Here is an 18,675-nt window from a genome sequence, read left to right as displayed (position 1 = left end):
GTCCCCCAGCCTCAGATCCATCAGTGACTCTGACCTTGCTTGTTTATGTGTCTGCCCTCTGTTTAATCATAGTTTCCAAAGGGTTGGGGTATCTGGTTGGATAGCCTGTCACATGGCCACTCCTGTCACCAGAAAGGAAGGCTGCTTCTGATAGCCTCACCAAATAACATGGAGGGAAGAAGGCAGGGACAGTTTCCAAATAAAAAGTACCTGGAAGATTTTTGGGTTTCCCAGTGGTAATGAATTCACCTGCAATGCAGGAGATGAGGGTTCGATTCCTTGGGCAGGAAGATCCTCTGGAGAAGGAACTGGTAACCCACTCCAGCATTCTTGCCTGGAGAAATTCCATGGACTGAGGAGACCAGTGGGCTACGGCCCATGCGGTCGCAAAGAGTTGGAGATGACTTAGTGATTAAAACAACAACAAAAGGTGGGTTAAAAGAAAAATAAAGAACACATGTCCACTACAAAGGAACAAAGGAGTAATTTAGGAAAATGATACAGATTCATAGAAATGGGCAAAGAAGTGAATTCACTGGGGGAAAAAAAAGGCAAGAGAAAGAGATCAAGCATGTAAAGTAATAATTCTAGGTGCTCCTGAGGAAGAAACCATAGTTGGTCTTTTTGAAAGTATTACATACTGCCAAAATATACAGCAGTTTATCTTGAGTACAAACTAAATGTATAAATGTGATATTAATGTCATAATTGTTGTGTTTTAACCTATATAGGACCTATAGAAGATAAGGATGAAACTTCACTGAAAGTTATAATAAGAGATTTAAAGAAATGGAGAAATATACATTTTCCTCCTGGGAACAGACTAAAGTATTATTGAGATATAATTTTCCCTAAAATCATTTGGTTGGTTTAGTGCAGTGTTCATTAAAAGTCCATTTGTTTCCTTTGTGGAACTTATTAGAATTAGTCTAATGTTCATTAGTGAGAATAACTAGCTTAAATTAAGAAAAAAATTTGAAATAGAGTAATAAAGGCAACTTGGGTTTAATGAATATAAATCCTTATGAGTCATTCATTTAAGAAATGTGTGAGTGAGGCAGTGAATGTGAAGTCCTTAATATGTACCTGGTACATAATAAACAGGGCTTCCCTGTGGCTCAGTGGGTAAAGAATCTGCCTGCAATGCGGGAGACCTGGGTTCGATCCCCAGGTTGGGAAGATCCCTTGGAGAAGGGAAAGGCTATCCACTCGACGATTCTGGCCTGGAGAATTCTATGGACTGTGTAGACCATGGGGTCGCAAAGAGTCAGTGACTTTCACTCACTCACATCATAAACTGCCTAAAATGACTTCTTATTTCTCCTCCTTTTCCCATCTTCTTCCTTCCCTCTTTGCCCCCTCCCCTTTCATTGCTCCTCCCTCTGCCATGTTTTTCATTCTCTCTTGTCCTCTGAGGACACGATAGGGAACAAAACATTAAGTAAAACAAGGTAAAATAAATCATAGGCCCTCAGGCCTGCACCTGTCCTGGGTTGATGACTTTTAGGAACCCCTATCTTTCTTCTTATTCAAAGCAGTTTTATATAGAACACCATTTTGCCATGAGAAGACTGCTGGAGAACAGGAGCGCATCCATTGTTCCAATTCATGAGCATTTAAGGTTTGATTATTCAGAAAACACTGCATTTAGGGTTTAGATTCTTCAGAATATATATATATATATATACACACACACACACACACATATGTATATATATACATATATATTATATATAAAATATATGTATATACATATATATTTCATATAAAACTGAATATATATATATTCTGATACACACACACACACACACACACACACACATATTCTTCTGCATAACATTTTTATTCTTTCCTGGTTCGGATGGGCTGAAGAAGGGAGAAAATGCATAGTGCAGACATTTGAGAAATGTCAGATGAGTTTCCCTCAGCCCTAAGTCACAGGTGAGGTGGAGGAAGGCGAGTAGTCTGCTCAGGGCACATTGTCTCTGCACCACCCCTGTTCAGACATCCTTGCAGGGAGCACAGAGCAGGAGCCTGTGGCTCTGTGCGCCTCAGCATCAGCCGCTGTTCCCCAAGCCTTGGTATCCTGGGAGATCTGTAGTGACCAGGCCCCTGGGCTTTTCTCCTGTGTGGCTTCATGGTGTCCGCTTGTTTGAATGTACAGCTCATGTCAATCTTAATATTTGTTTTGAGTCACATATGCCGGCCTCTAATTTGCAATTTACATGGATGGTGGGGCCCCATTCATTGTCCCAGTCCTGCCGCCTCTGTGCTGTTCACCTCACTCCACGCAGTCATTAGGCTGAACAGCATATAATTAGGAAACCCGTGTAAAGCATAGATTTCTGAGAGGTTGCAGCTCTTTTCAAAAAGTAAGGGTTTCCATTTTTACACTCATTCTTTTGTAGACAAAAAGACATTCCCCCCTATGGCTTTCATCTGAATGTAGTAACTTAGAAACAGTCTTGTAGGTGGGTAGTAATTTTGGTTTGTTTTCACCTGAGAGTCCGTTTTTGTTTACACAGCTTGTGTTTAACTCTGGGCAGCCTGAGGTTGATTGGCCATCATTTGTAAATGAGTGTGTTGCTTTTTGAAACCAATCAAAATTGGCTTATTTTAAATCCCTGAAGATTTTAAATTTACCCAACCAAATAACTCAGTTTTCAGCTTATATCTTTTGCTACCTGTGCACACAAAACTGACTTAAAATTGCTTGCTAAGCCTATGAAAATAGAAGCAGTGAAGAAAACAGCTGTTCTTGCCAAAATTATGCTGATTATATTTAAGCTCTGTTCACTTGTCAGACAGGTTCATGATTATAAACATAGTTTAGTCAATGGTGAAGCCAATGCAAGATCTTAAATAGAAGTGTATAGACATGCTTCATTGAAATAAAATAATATAATGCATTAGGGAGCCTATGGAAGTATTAACACATTATCATTCCTTATACTTGATATTATTTTTTAAAGAAGTAAAAAAGTACATTTTTTTTTTAACACTGTAGGGTTATAACAAGATACATTACTATTATCTAGAACACTGATTTTTAGTGGTCAACTGGGGAATTCATTAAAATGCAGATTTTTGGGCCCCATTTAGCAAAATTATATTACAGAGAATTGAGGATGGACCTCAGGAATCTAAATTTTTAATAAGTACTCTAAATGATGCTATTGCAGAAAGTTTGTAGGCAACATTAGAAGTACTTGTTTTGAAGAATTTCCTAGAGGTCCAGTGGTTAAGACTCCATGCTTCCACTGTAGGAGGGTTCAATCCCTGGTCAGGGAGCTAAGATCCAGCAAACTGTGTGATGCAGCCAAAAATTAAAAAGGGAACCCTCCTACACTGTTGGTGGGAATGCAAACTAGTACAGCCACTATGGAGAACAGTGTGGAGATTCCTTAAAAAATTGCAAATAGAACTACCTTATGACCCAGCAATCCCACTGCTGGGCATACACACCGAGGAAACCAGAATTGAAAGAGACACATGTACCCCAATGTTCATCGCAGCACTGTTTATAATAGCCAGGACATGGAAACAACCTAGATGTCCATCAGCAGACGAATGGATAAGAAAGCTGTGGTACATATACACAATGGAGTATTACTCAGCCGTTAAAAAGAATTCATTTGAATCAGTTCTGATGAGATGGATGAAACTGGAGCCGATTATACAGAGTGAAGTAAGCCAGAAAGAAAAACACCAATACAGTATACTAACACATATATATGGAATTTAGAAAGATGGCAGTGACGACCCTGTATGCAAGACAGGAAAAAAGACACAGCTGTGTATAACGGACTTTTGGACTCAGAGGGAGAGGGAGAGGGTGGGATGATTTGGGAGAATGGCATTCTATCATGTATACTATCATGTAAGAATTGAATTGCCAGTCTATGTCTGACGCAAGATACAGCATGCTTGGGGCTGGTGCATGGGGATGACCCACAGAGATGTTATAGGGAGGGAGGTGGGAGGGGGGTTCATGTTTGGGAACACATGTAAGAATTAAAGATTTTAAAATTAAAAACATAAAAAAATAAAAAGGATTATGTTTTGGGAAATTTGTGGGAATTCCTTAGGACTCCAAGCTTTCACTTCAAAGGAGCGGGTTCAATCCCTGGTCTGGGGACTAAGATCCCAAGATCCCACAAGCTGCACAGTACAGCCAAAAGAAAAGAGAAAAGAAAAAGAAACACCTATTTTGTATAAATGCAATTAATTGTGCATTCTTTATAAATGTTCAGTTGTACATTTCTGTGTTCTATCTTTTATGTCTTGAAAAAGTGAAGACAGGTTTTGAAAATGACCATTACTACATGCTTTGCATTATAAATGTAATAAAATCTAATGTAATGGACAAGTTGACCAGCCCACCCACTGGTGAATTTGCCAAATAGAGCTTCATCTTTTCAGTTCATGACTGGTCTCAGGAAATAGAGAAGCAGGTAGACAGTGAGATGTTGCCCATTAGGGGTTATGAGTTGGCTTCTGGTCTCTCCTCCCATTTGTCAGTCAAGTTATTCTGAATGACAACTGTCACCTGAAGCATATTTGCAAAATATATATATATATTTCTCTTTAAATCTCTGTTCTCTATACTTTGGTTTGATTGTGTCTAATGTGCATTCAGAGGACAGCTATTTCTTTTCTTTTTTTTGACGGCTATTTCTTAATGTGAATCCTTTTGTTATTGGAGGATCAAGTCATTGCAATGATATTTACTGGAATAAAATTATTAGCACCCATCACTAGGCCTCCCAGATAGGGGCATTTGAAAAGTCCAATCAGGAAAGGAGGGGAAAGGTGTGGCTGGGAGTGTTCAAGGTAGAGATCCGGAGTTTCACACACCCTCACCCCAGGAAATGACTTTCTATATTTGTGTACTGGAGCTTATCCTGTAATCATTGGGACTCAAGACTGTGTGATTGACAAGTTAATGACCTTGATTGAGGATACTCTGTATGTGAATATGCCTATATACATTTATCCATAATGACATGCTTTTAAGGGTAGTGTACGTAAAATCCTACAAGCTTGGTTTTGTGCCATGGTATTGGAATTATATTTTTTATGTTGTATGAATTCAGTTCATATGCAGTAATGTCAATGAGTCATTGGTATAGTAAAAAGAGAATATAGTTATCCAAATAAATGTTGCACATAATAAAAATTTTTTTAAAGTTATGATCAGTGACTTTCTTAGATGATTATGGTGAGGATAAATTACATTAGGGACATTAAAACTAGCAGCTGTATGACATTACTCATTTCCTTTTTCTTTTTTTCAATCAAAACTGTCTCTTCCATCAGATTTTTTATAGAAAAGATGTACAGGACACCCACATGTATAAAGCAGAGCTTGACAGACCAGACATCAAGATGGCAACACAGATCTCCAAGATCATAAGCGATGTAATCTCTCTTTCTTATTTTGAGCAGAATTGATTTCTTATTTTGGTGGAAGACAAAGCATGGCTTTGGTAGTTGGGTGATTAATTTAATTAGTGAAATCTATCAATCTGAATTAATGACGTCTCAATTTTTTATCAGAATTATCTCTTTGTGTAAATTATTTAGATATGTGCATAAATTGATCAAACTTGACTATGGCTTGTGTTGTAATACTTAAAAAAAAATACTGCTCAGGCCTAAGATAACATTCACGTGTTTCAGCCTGAGAGTCAAGTTTGTCATTCATCTGGTCCCATAATTACCTCTCATCTTGTCCCAGAGAACTTCACTTTGGCCCGTTTTCCATCTTGTTGCTGTTAATTGTGCGGTTCTTGTTAGTCCGCATTTACCCATGCACATTTCTTGTGCACCATGGCTCTTTTTCTCTTCCCTAAGACATCCGTCTTGGCAAATACCATTTTACTTAAACGTATCTTACATTCTGGTTAAAAAATGATGACTTAACTTGAACCAAATGATTAAGTAGCATAGGCTGTACTCATCTTAAAAAAGCAATAATTATTTACTAAATTCAGCTGCATGTTAACCAGATGGGTTTAGATCAGTTACTAAGACTAAACATAAAAGACATATGTATGCAGAATGTGGGGTCTTAATTATCTAGAAATTCCTCCTGGATATAATAAACACAATGATGATGGTGACTAGATTCACAGACTCAAACTTAGTGATTATTTTACTACAAAAAACCATTGTTTTTATAAAATCAGTTTCTCCTTAGCAGTCAGCATTTTAGAATTTGGTGAGTTGTCAGGAATATTTTTTTATGGGCTGACGGTCTATTAATTTTATTTTGGCTATTGTCAGTGTAATTTTTCACTGGAAAATAAAAATATCTGACATTTTCTTATTCATTTTAGGCTGAATACAAGAAAGGGCAAGGAGTAATGAATAAAGAGCCTGCTGTAATTGGAAGACCAGATTTTGAACATGCTGTGGAAGCTTCTAAACTTTCTAGTCAAGTAAGAATCTAGCGATATTTCACAATGATTTTATTCAGAGATTTTGTTTCTAGCAGCACTGAAAAATATTTTACTTTAGATAATGTCTTTAATGGCAAGAATATACGAAGATAATGTTCCTGTAACCATATCAGATAGGATTACAATAATTGTAAATTTCACTAAGGGATAAAATATGTCGTTTTGAGCATGAAACTAAGTGTTCTTTTCTTCTGGCTCAAATTCTAGCTTTTTCCAATGAGTTCAGCCATTTTGTCACATTTCCTAGAATTTCTGAAACTTAGCAATAGTCATATCAATTAGATTAGCTTAGATAAATAATTAAATTTCTATCTATATGTTCATAAACAGAATTTTTAACTTAGTAAGAAAAATGACAATTTTCTCAATGTTTAAGTCTTTAATCACACATTTGAAACTAAGTAATGACAATAAAGAAAACATTGAAATCATTAAAAGGATCTGAAGAAGTGTACAGACATTTGGCTGAACATGTCAATAGATAAAAATTACAACTTTCCCCAAATTAATACTTAAATATCATGCAATTTCAATTAGAATCCAGTAATTTTTTTGAAGTATGGATAAATGATCTTAGAGTTTGAATGGCAAGGAAATGCCTGAAAGTAGCCTTCAAAAGTATTAAAGACCAGTGAAGGGGAACTTACATTGTGAGTTACTATAACATAGTATAAAACCACTGAAATTAAATCAATATGGAATTGATATATAAGAGATAAAATAATCAGTAGGTTAGACTAGGGAATCCTGAAATAGACTCTAACGTGTATAAGAATTTAATATATGATAAAAGTTTTGACTTAAGTCAGTGGGAAAAAGTTATATTAGTTAATAAATGGTGCTGACATAACTGGCCATCCTTCAGGGTAAAAATAAAATTGGACCTGAATCTTAAACCATCTACAAAATAAATTCCAGATGGATTAAAGATATGAATGTAAACAAAAAAATAATTTTAAAATCTTAAAAGAAAATCCAGGACACTGTATATACCACATAGGGATATATGTGGTCTATACAGAGGGATAACCTGAGTTATTCTTAAAATTGGAGATCCAGAAGCTCCAAAAGAATAATTAGACAGGCTTGACTATATAAAAATTAACACTTCTTTTAATGGAAAAAGGTAACATTTGTAAAGTCAACAATGACAGCAAACAGTAGTTTTTATGCATGTATATAGTGTTTTCAACTTTGAAAATGTCCTTTCTTCAAGTTGCAAATGTCTTTATTGGGTTACATTTCAAAACGGAGAAACGTAAATGAGGAGAGCTATAAAATCTAACTGAAGAACATAAAATAGTATCTGGACAATTGAGAAGACCTGCTGTGTTCTTAGCTCTGGAGGGCCTGAGAAGGGCTGTGATTCTGAGCTTTTCTCAGTCCAGACAACGCTTGCTGAAGTGGGTGTTGACACATACCTGGTAGGTAGGTCTTCTGGTATCGCTTTAGATTGTCTGACAGGATTTCAGCCTTTTCTGGGGGCACCAAGGTCTATTGGTGATATAGAAAAGCTGTGCAGCTTGGCTGGGTAATTAATAAAAGGGCTGTGGAGCTGGACCCCTGAGCTCCTGGTTTTGCTGCTGGCTCATCAAGTGACTTTGGACAGGTGGCTTAATTTCTCCATCTGCAGTTTCCTGACCTGTAAAATGACATGGAGCAGTACTGCTTCTTAGGGTTGTGGTGAGGATTAAATGAACTACTGTGAGCAAGTTAAAATACTGCCTGATCCATAGAAACACTGCATCATTTCCTGGGAATAATTTTACCATAGTTATCCAGAAGAATTTCCCACTCTGCTTTTTTTTTTTTTTTAAATGAATTCATGCACAAAATGAAGTGTAGTAAGACTGGCCCTTAGATTTCAGTCTTAAATTTTTTTCTTCACAGTCTTATTTGAGAGTCCTTAGAAAAAGTTTTAGCGGCATCCCAGGTGGGTCAGTTCAGTTCAGTCGCTCAGTCGTGTCCGACTCTTTGCAACCCCATGAATTGCAGCACACCAGGCCTCCCTGTCCATCACCAACACCTGGAGTTCACTCAAACTCACATCCATCGAGTCGGTGATGCCATCCAGCCAGCTCATCCTCTGTCGTCACCTTTTCCTCCTGCCCCCAATCCCTCCCAACATCAGAGTCTTTTGCAATGAGTCAACTCGTCACAGGAGGTGGCCAAAGTACTGGAGTTTCAGCTTTAGCATCAGTCCTTCCAAAGAACACCCAGGACTGATCTCCTTTAGGATGGACTGGTTGGATCTCCTTGCAGTCCAAGGGACTCTCAGGAGTCTTCTCCAACACCAAAGTTCAAAAGCATCAATTCTTCAGAGCTCAGCTTTCTTCACAGTCCAACTCTCACATCCATACATGACCACTGGAAAAACCATAGCCTTGACTAGACGGACCTTAGTTGGCAAAGGAATGTCTCTGCTTTTGAATATGCTGTCTAGGTTGGTCATAACTTTTCTTCCAAGGAGTGAGCATCTTTTTATTTCATGGCTGCAGTCACCATCTGCAGTGATTTCAGAGCCCCCCAAAATAAAGTCTGACACTGTTTCCACTGTTTCCCCATCTATTTCCCATGAAGTGATGGGACCAGTGATGGGATCTTCATTTTCTGAATGTTGAGCTTTAAGCCAACTTTTTCACTCTCCTCTTTCACTTTCATCAAGAGGCTTTTTAGTTCTTCTTCACTTTCTGCCAAAAGGGTGGTGTCATCTGCATATCTGATGTTACTGATACTTCTCCCGGCAATCTTGATTCCAGCTTGTGCTTCTTCCAGCCCAACGTTTCTCATGATGTACTCTGCATACAAGTTAAATAAGCAGGGTGACAATATACAGCCTTGACATACTCCTTTTCCTATTTGGAACCAGTCTGTTGTTCCATGTCCAGTTCTGACTGTTGCTTCCTGACCTGCATATAGGTTTCTCAGGAGGCAGGTCAGGTGGTCTGGTATTCCCATCTCTTTCAGAATTTTCCACAGTTTCTTGTGATCCACACAGTCAAAGGCTTTGGCATAGTCAATAAAGCACAATAGATGTTTTTCTGGAACTCTCTTGCTTTTTCGATGATCCAGCGGATGTTGGCAATTGGATCTCTGGTTCCTCTGCCTTTTCTAAAACCAGCTTGAACATCTGGAAGTTCACGGTTCATGTACTGCTGAAACCTGGCTTGGAGAATTTTGAGCATTACTTTACTAGCATGTGAGATGAGTGCAATTGTGTGGTAGTTTGAGCATTCTTTGGCATTGTCTCTCTTAGGAATTGGAATGAAAATTGACCTTTTCCAGTCCTGTGGCCACTGCTGAGTTTTCCAAATTTTCTGGCATATTGAGTGCAGCACTTTCATAGCATCATCTTTCAGGATTTGAAATAGCTCAACTGGAATTCCATCACCTGCACTAGCTTTGTTCATAGTGATGCTTTCTAAGGCCCACTTGACTTCACATTCCAGGATGTCTGGTTCTAGGTGAGTGATCACACCATCGTGATTATCTGGGTCGTGAATATCTTTTTTGTGCAGTTGTTCTGTGAATTCTTGCCACCTCTTCCTAATATCTTCTGCTTCTGTTAGGTCCATACCATTTTTGTCCTTTATCGAGCCCACCTTTGCATGAAATGTTCCCTTGGTATCTCTAATTTTCTTGCAGAAATCTCTAGTCTTTTCCACTCTGTTCTTTTCCTCTATTTCTTTGCATTGATCGCTGAGGAAGCGATCCTTGCTATTCCTTGGAACTCTGCATTCAGATGCTTTTATCTTTCCTTTTCTCCTTTGTTTTTCACCTCTCTTTTCACAGCTATTTGTAAGACCTCCCCAGACAGCCATTTTGCTTTTTGCATTTCTTTTCCATGGGGATGGTCTTGATCCCTGTCTCCTGTACAGTGTCACGAACCTCCGTCCATAGTTCATCAGGCACTCCATCTGTCAGATCTAGTCCCTTAAATCTATTTCTCACTTCCACTGTATAATCATAAGGGATTTGATTTAGGTCATACTTGAATGGTCTAGTGGTTTTCCCTACTTTCTTCAATTTCAGTCTGAATTTGGCAATAAGGAGTTCATGATCTGAGCCACAGTCAGCTCCTGGTCTTGTTTTTGTTGACTGTATAGAGCTTCTCCATCTTTGGCTGCAAAGAATATAATCAATCTGATTTCAGTGTTGACCATCTGGTGATGTCCATGTGTAGAGTCTTCTCTTGTGTTGTTGGAAGAGGGTGTTTGCTACAACCAGTGCATTTCTTGACAAAACTCTATTAGTCTTTGCCCTGCTTCATTCTGTATTCCAAGGCCAAATTTGCCTGTTACTCCAGGTGTTTCTTGACTTCCTACTTTTGCATTCCAGTCCCTTATAATGAAAAGGACATCTTTTTTGGGTGTTAGTTCTACAAGGTCTTGTAGGTCTTCATAGAACTGTTCAACTCCAGCTTCTTCAGTGTTACTGGTTGGGGCATAGACTTGGATAACCGTGATATTGAATGGTTTGCCTTGGAGACCAACAGAGATCATTCTGTCATTTTTGAGATTGCATCCAAGTAGTGCATTTTGGACTCTTTTGTTGACCATGATGGCTACTCCATTTCTTCTGAGGGATTCCTTTATAATGGTCATCTGAGTTAAATTCACCCATTCCAGTCCATTTTAGTTCGCTGATGCCTAGAATGTTGACGTTCACTCTTGCCATCTCCTGTTTGACCACTTCCAATTTGCCTTGATTCATGGACCTGAATGCGATATTGCTCTTTACAGCATCGGACCTTGCTTCTATCACCAGTCACATCCACAACTGGTTATTGTTTTTGCTTTGGCTCCATCCCTTCATTCTTTCTGGAGTTATTTCTCCACTGATCTCCAGTAGCATATTGGGCACCTACTGACCTGGGGAGTTCCTCTTTCAGTATCCTATCATTTTGCCTTTTCATACTGTTCATAGGGTTCTCAAGGCAAGAATACGGAAGTGGTTTGCCATTCCCTTCTCCGGTGGACCAAATTCTGTCAGACCTCTCCACCAGGACCCGTCCATCCTGGGTGGCCTCACACGGCATGGCTTAGTTTCCTTGAGTTAGACAAGGCTGTGGTCCTAGTGTGATCAGATTGACTAGTTTTCTGTGAGTATGGTTTCAGTGTGTCTGCCCTCTGATGCCCTCTTGCAACATCTACTGTCTTACTTGGGTTTCTCTTACCTTGGATGTGGGGTATGTCTTCACAGCTGCTCCAGCACAGTGCAGCTGCTGCTCCTTACCTTGGATGAGGGGTGTCTCCTCACCGCCGCCCCTCCTGACCTTCGACGTGGCGTAGATCCTCTAGCCCCTCCTGCGCCCGCGCAGCCACCGCTCCTTGGACATGGAGTAGCTCCTCCCGGCCGTCGTCCCTGGCCTAAGGCGATGGGTACCTCCTCCTGGGCGCCGCCCCTGACCTCAGACGAAGGGTAGCTCAGGTGGCTTAGTGGTAAAGAATTTGCCTGCCAATGCAGGAGATTTGGGTTTGATCCCTGGGTTGGGACAGTTCCCTGGAGAAGGAAATGGCAACCCACTCCAGTATTCTTGCCTGGGAAATTCCATGGACAGAGGAGCCTGGTGGGCTAAGGTCCGTGTGGTCACACAGTCAGACACGACTGAACTGACTGAGCATGCTCACACTTTTTTTATAGGCAGACTTAAAAAAAAAAATCTCAAATTATTTAACAGCTGAATGATCAGATATTTAAGCAGATTTTAATTTGCAAGTTACATTGTATCTGTCATCTTCGTTTTTTAGTGAACTTTTTGCTGATCTCATGGTGTATAAACTCATCAGAAAAGGGAGAAACTGGGCAGATGAATATTCAGAACTTCTGGAATGAACTCAGTATGATCTTTTGTATTTTCAGGTGTGTTGATGAAAAGCAGTGGCAGAAAGTGTAGCTTCTTATTTTCATTGACAACTTTGAAGATCATGTATTCTCTTGCTCCTAAACTAATGACAGATAATGAATACAGGCGCACACAAAGGCAAGCAAATATGCAGAAGGGAAATACTTTAGGAATGTAGTAAGCTGGGAAGCTAGGGGCAGAATGCAGGATGCCAGGGGGAAAGGGCGAGACAGGATTGTGAGAGAGTAGGCGATGATGGACAGTGCCTGTGGTGTGGAGAGATAAGACACCCTGATGACAAGACACAAGGAGAAAGCGAGAGGGCACAATTCTCCCATTTATCTGGAAACTGAGCTCTGTGGGACTGAATCCAGAAAAGGTAATGAATGGAAACAAAACTCACTGCTCTGTTAACTTGTTCAATAGCTTTGCTTCCGTAGTTGTAAACTTTCCCTTTTTAAAGTCTAGGGGGAACATAAAAGAATGGCCAAGTAATGAAAAGAAAATCAGTAAACAGTAAAAGTGAAATCTCATCTGCCAAGATAAAGAGATATATTTACAAGTATCTTAAGTATTAGGGCAGTATTTATTGAAGTAATCATCTTAAAAAAAATTCTTCTGAGTGGTTGTTTTGTTAACATATTCATTTATCATCTTAATTTATGAATTGAAATATGTTTTTGTGGTGAATGAAATACCTTTAGTTTTATAATATCAGAGAAAATTTTATATTTATAATAATTAGTACTTGTTCTAAAATTGCATGTGATGTATTTAAAAGAGTGGGTTTTAAACCTAAACATTACTTCTTAGATTGCTGTTAAAGCTGAATAATAAGTATTGTCCTTCAATTGTAAAGGGTATTAATTGGCTTGAAGGATCTCCCATTCTGGGCAAGCACACACCCTTCCAACCTCCTTCCCCCAAACTTTTGGTTTAAATGTCACATCCTTAACTTGCTGATTTAAATTATATTGCTCTATTCCTCTTTATTCTGCTTTTCTTTATAGTTCTTAACAGTGTGTATTAGTCATATTTGTGTGTATTTAATATCTGCTTCACTACCACTCAACAGGCTCTGTGGGGACAGAGTTTAATGGCATTAATGGCACAGATTAGGCTTTCAAGAAATATGTAGAGACTGATTAAACACATTTCTCTAGATCATTCACATTTGATACAAAGTCAGTAAAATATTATTTTGTCATGAAAATTAGGTCAGGGTATATTTTGTGTAAAATTCAAACTTGGACACACTGATTTTATGATGATTATTTTTTCTATGTGAAAATATGTTTTTACTCTCCTTCTCAGCAGCCTTTAGTTCAGTTTCATCCAAAATTGGAGGCAGTTGCTCCCATGGATGTGTGGCATTGTGTTATTGTTTACTTTTCATTTTCGCTGGTAATTAAGTGATCCAGGTTCCCATTTCTTTCCTATCGTTTGCTTCTGTGGCTCTGATGAAATGCTTTCATTCAGGGGCTGCTCTCTTTCTGCTCTGCTGGCCCTTTGTGAATCTGAGCCATAGGTGATGCCATGAAGCCCAGTACGCCTTGGTGCTGAAAGCTTTGAACTACTGAGTTGGGAAATCAGACTTTAGCCATTTAAACACAGCCCTGCCTGGATGCAGTTAGGTGGGCTGCCGTCTGTGGGGTCGCACAGAGTCGGACACGACTGAAGTGACTTAGCAGCAGCAGGTTAAATTCAGTCATTGCGGTTGAGCAATTCTAGTGTTTTCTCCTAGTTTGAACCTCTGAAAGTTCTGCTAAGTCTGTGAAACTTCCTTACTAAAGTTTTAAGTTTCATCCCATTTGCCTACCCTGCAGTTTTCAAAAAGTTGGTAGATCAGGACCATTGGACATGATATTTATAATATGAGTAAAATCAGTCATAGGTGGAACTTTTTGTTTGTTTCCAAAGTGATTGATTTATATGTAAGGGGTAACATTGTGCCTAAAACCATAGTTCTAGGCAAGAGTACTGGAGTGGGTTGCCATTTCCTTCTCCAGAGGATGTTGCTGACCCAGGGATTGAACCTGGGTCTCCCGCACTGTAGGCAGATGCTTTACTGTCTGAGCCACCAGGGAAGTCATAGCAAAGGCACCCAACACCTGTTTCCTCTTGTCTCAAGTGGTCTTGAAACCAGAAGGAAAAATACCATGTTCCATGGTTGAGTCAGCCGTTATAATGAAAGGAAAGCATCCTGATCTCTTAGGAGATGTGAGTGTATGTAAACAGGTGGACACTTAGATGTGTGAACCGTGGATTGATAGTAAGATAGAATGTTCTGTGTATGTGTAGTGAGTGGGTGGACCAGTCAGAAGGTGAGTGGATAGGACCTGTTTGAACTATTTGGCTATTTTGTTAGTTCATTTATATGCAAACCTTATAGCATGATAAGAAACAGTTGAGTGTCAGTGTCTGGTAAATGTATTTTTTATGGAATTCAGTTATTTTACTTTTTGGTTAATTAATGAGGGAAACTCTTGCGTTCTTGTTCTTTAGTTACCTTTTGAATCAGATAACGCAGAGTTCTGAAGTTTAGGGTAAGATACATTTCACAATACTTTGCTGATTATTAAACTCATTAGAAGTACATGGAGGACATGGTACACTTTAAATAATTAATCTTTAAATAACCTGAAGGTTATTTCCATTTTAAAATTCAAATTTTAAGGCCTATAGCCCCAGGCATAACTTTAAGAATAAAATTTTCATAAAAATCTATTACAAGGCTATTAAAAAATTTGGAGACACTATGGAAGTTACCTGGTCCTGATTTTCAATGAAATAATCTTTTCTCAATATAATCCATCCATTTATTCATTCAAGCAAAACAGTTACTGAAGAGATATTACGTCCTTGGGGTTGGATTTTCAAGGGTGAACAGGAAAGATATAGCCCATGCCTTCACTGAACTTAGAGTCTAAGGGGAAGACCAACAGCCAGAGACAGTTTTACAAATAATTGCAGCAATGCATGGTGAGGGACCACATAATGTGGAGTGATTCAAAAATGTATCAGCTGTAAGTATTCTAGATTGGAAGGTCAGAGAGGGCTTTCAGAAAGAAGTTACATTTGGGCAGCTGCAAGACGTGTAGAAATTATTCAGGTGAACATTGGGAGGAGGTAGGGAGCCGTAATTGAGCAGGAAAGAAGAAGATAGTTCTACTGGCGGACAGAGCAGCTGATAGAAAATTTCTGTTATAATTGGCAGAAATCTTGTTGGCTACAGCTTCTACCTGTCAACACTAACTTTACCGTTGGTTGCAGAACAAATGCTGTTTTTCTGTTTTTGCAAATATTTGAAGACAGTTTCCCACCGATTCCCAAATCTCTTCCAGTATAGCCCTCTTTAAGGGCAGTAAGTGCCGCAGAGTGTGCACTAGATAGGTAATTCCTAAATGAATTAGTTGATGAGGAAAAGTGTGGCAGGAACTACCACACTTTTTAAACACATATTTATATGTATTTAGTATAATATAGATGCAATATATTATTTTTATATCTTGTTTTTCATGTCCTTTTACCTTTTTTTCTCTTCCCAATAGATTGTTGTTCAAGTCAGTTTAGCAATGACTATGGGGATTGTGTGTTGGGGGAACAGATTTGGGAAATTAGAGTATTATAGTTCCAACACCTACCTGCGGGTGTGAGTGTGAAAAGATGGTTGATTGCTTATCACTTTCATCATTAATCTATACATTTCTTTAAAGAACATATATTAAGTGCCAGATCCATTCAAAGTACTGTGTTGGGTACTAGGGATACAAAAATGAATAGAAATCTATTTCCTGCTCACTGTTTAATGAGAGAGCAGATAATTCAACTATGTCCAAAACTTAGAAAATAGTCTAATCTCGTATTTCCAGGGAAAATTCACCTTTAACAATAGGTTACTATTCACAACAATATGCTTGTAAAAATATACTTCAGATTTATCTTCTATATCTTTCAGAAATCAATGAAAATATTCTACTTAAAGAAGAGGTTACTAAAGTTTGTCCTGTAAAACATCAGGTGAAAAAATGCAGGGTTCTGTTTGTATTGAAGTATTTAAATCTAATCAGTTAATTCAGCTGAGCAGTGCTGGCTTGCATCAACTTTTCTTTCAGTTATTCATATTCTTAAACCTCAGGTATACCATGAGTGTCTCTGTTATAAATTAGCTAAATGGCAAGAATAGGTTACACTGTGCTTGAGCACAGAGGGTGCATCATTCTACCTTTGTACTACCCCTGGTAGTTCTCAGCACCGTTACACTAGGAGCAGATACAACACAGAGTGGGAGTGTTAACTTCGGAATTCATCTGACACATTCTCAACTGTTGTTAAACCTGGCATTTGCTTTTTCCGAGTAAATGTATATTTCTGAAAAAACTGTAACTAGTTCACTGATGACGATTCTTTCCTTCCTGTATTCATTAAACATTGAGCCTGCGTTGGATACCTATTTTGAGTTAGGATGCGTTTCCTGCCTGAGTTTGGGAATGCTGATGTGAGCCCAGACACACTCCCATTAGGCCTGGAGCTGGTAATCTCTTCCAAAAGCAAATCTAATGGAGTCACATACATGCTTGAACCTACTTCTGCTTGGGCTTAGCATAAAAGACCAGGATCCATGACATAGCAGCGGGGTTCAGTGGAACCTGACATTCCCAAGTAATGCTTCCTTCCATGTTGCCTCTGGGCTTAGTGTAACGGTGCTGAGAACTACAGGGGGTACAAAGGCAAAATGATGCACTCTCTGTGCTCAAGGATCATGGAACCTATTCTTGCCATTTAGCTAATACATAACTAAGACACTCGTGGTACCTGAGGTTGGGGACTTATGAGTGACTGAAAGGATACTTGATGCGAGCCCATGTTACACAGCAGGATCAGTTGATTAGATGGAAAGAACTACCAGCTGAGAGTGTTCCTGGCACCATCAGCATTCGGCATAATGTTTTCCGTGATCGCTGGACAGTGTTGGTGGATCTGGCTGAGTCCGGAGTGCCATTCTAGAGGAAGTCAGTTCAGAGAGTCTATGACCATAGTCAAGTGAATACCTGTCAGGTACCTAGAAGAGACAAAAACACAGATTAGAATGTTGTGAAAAGCGCCACAGCAGCAGGGTGTTGAGGAGTGGAATTGCGTGTTTAGCAGAGGACCAGGTAGGGAGGATCTTGGCTTTGGTGCCAGTTACTGTGGACTGTAGTGAAGGAGATCTAAATTGACTGCATTGGTGGTGGTGTCCCTCATTTCAAGATAAAATAATCTAAAACTTGAAGCTTTTTTTGTTTTAGGGAGGCCTCGCCTATTATAATAAGTGAGATTTTGCTTGAAATTATAAGCTAATATGATGATCAAAAAGTATTATTAGCAAATGAAACTGCAACAGAAACTGTTGCATGTCAACCATCTTGAAATGTTTTCCAAACGTATCCCCACCAGGATTTTTTACCAGCTCCCTCCTGGAGGCACCAGCGTGTATCCCTGATGGAGACCATCACCCAGTACACACTAGATTCAAAGAGTAACATGAGCCGTTCCCAAACTACCTTTTTTTCTAAAGGTTTCTGCAAGGCAGAGTCTTAGGATGTATGGATAAATGTGCATTCTGAAGAAAGAAATGATAGTGTAAGAATCATAATATAATAAGATATGAAAGGACAAAACAGCTTACTTTTGCTTTTGCCTGCCTGCATCCTTTCCTGGCTACAGGAATTAAAGCAGTTAAACAATTAAATAAATGAGACTAGCTATTTTTGTTTTATTTTAGTAAAGAATTGTTTAGTTGTGTTTGACTCTTCGCAGCCCATGGACTGTAGCCCACCAGGCTCCTCTGTCCATGGAATTCTCTAGGCAAGAACACTGGAGTGAGTTGCCATGCTCTCCTCCAGGAGATCTTCCTGATCCAAGGATTGAACCCCAGTCTCCTGCTTTGCAGGCAGAATTCTTTACCATCTGAGCCACAAGGGAAGACGTTTGGTTGCCTTAAGACTAGTTAAAAAAATAAAATCCACAGTGAAAGTTGGAGATGGTTCTGCCACTGAACACAGCTGTGGAGTGAAAGCAGAGAAATAATAAATGACATTAAATAGGCCCAGGATGTTTCAGAATATGTAATCCCTAACAATGAGTTTTTTAATAAGCGGGAAATGATGAGAAAAACCATGGTAGGAGCTCTGTCTTGCATTTGCAGTCATTCTTTTAGGAAAATTCGTATTCAAATTCTGATATTTGGGACCTGTTTTCTAAATGTGATAGATGTTAAGACATTTGTGGTCTTGATTTCTAATTGATCATAGATGTTAGGAATGCAGAACTGGAAACTGACATTTTTAAATCCTGAGATTCTATGTAATTCTTGTTAATAGGATT

The 18,675-nt window shown here is 38.9% G+C and overlaps 1 protein-coding gene across 1 annotated transcript in view; it reads left to right on the top strand.

Moving 5' to 3' along the window:
- The window catches only part of NEBL (nebulette), a 115,108-nt gene that overhangs the window by 24,490 nt on the left and 71,943 nt on the right, over positions 1-18,675 (top strand). Inside the window, exons 6-7 of the mRNA XM_052651053.1 lie at positions 5,320-5,421; positions 6,342-6,443. Of these exons, the coding sequence (XP_052507013.1) occupies positions 5,320-5,421; positions 6,342-6,443 (204 nt within the window). The remainder of the gene's footprint in view (positions 1-5,319; positions 5,422-6,341; positions 6,444-18,675) is intronic.

This window comes from Budorcas taxicolor, chromosome 13 (genome assembly GCF_023091745.1).
Source record: "Budorcas taxicolor isolate Tak-1 chromosome 13, Takin1.1, whole genome shotgun sequence".
Classification (NCBI taxonomy): domain Eukaryota; kingdom Metazoa; phylum Chordata; class Mammalia; order Artiodactyla; family Bovidae; genus Budorcas; species Budorcas taxicolor.
The sequence above is the reverse complement of the archived record's forward strand: the minus strand, read 5'-3'. Positions and strand labels throughout refer to the sequence as shown.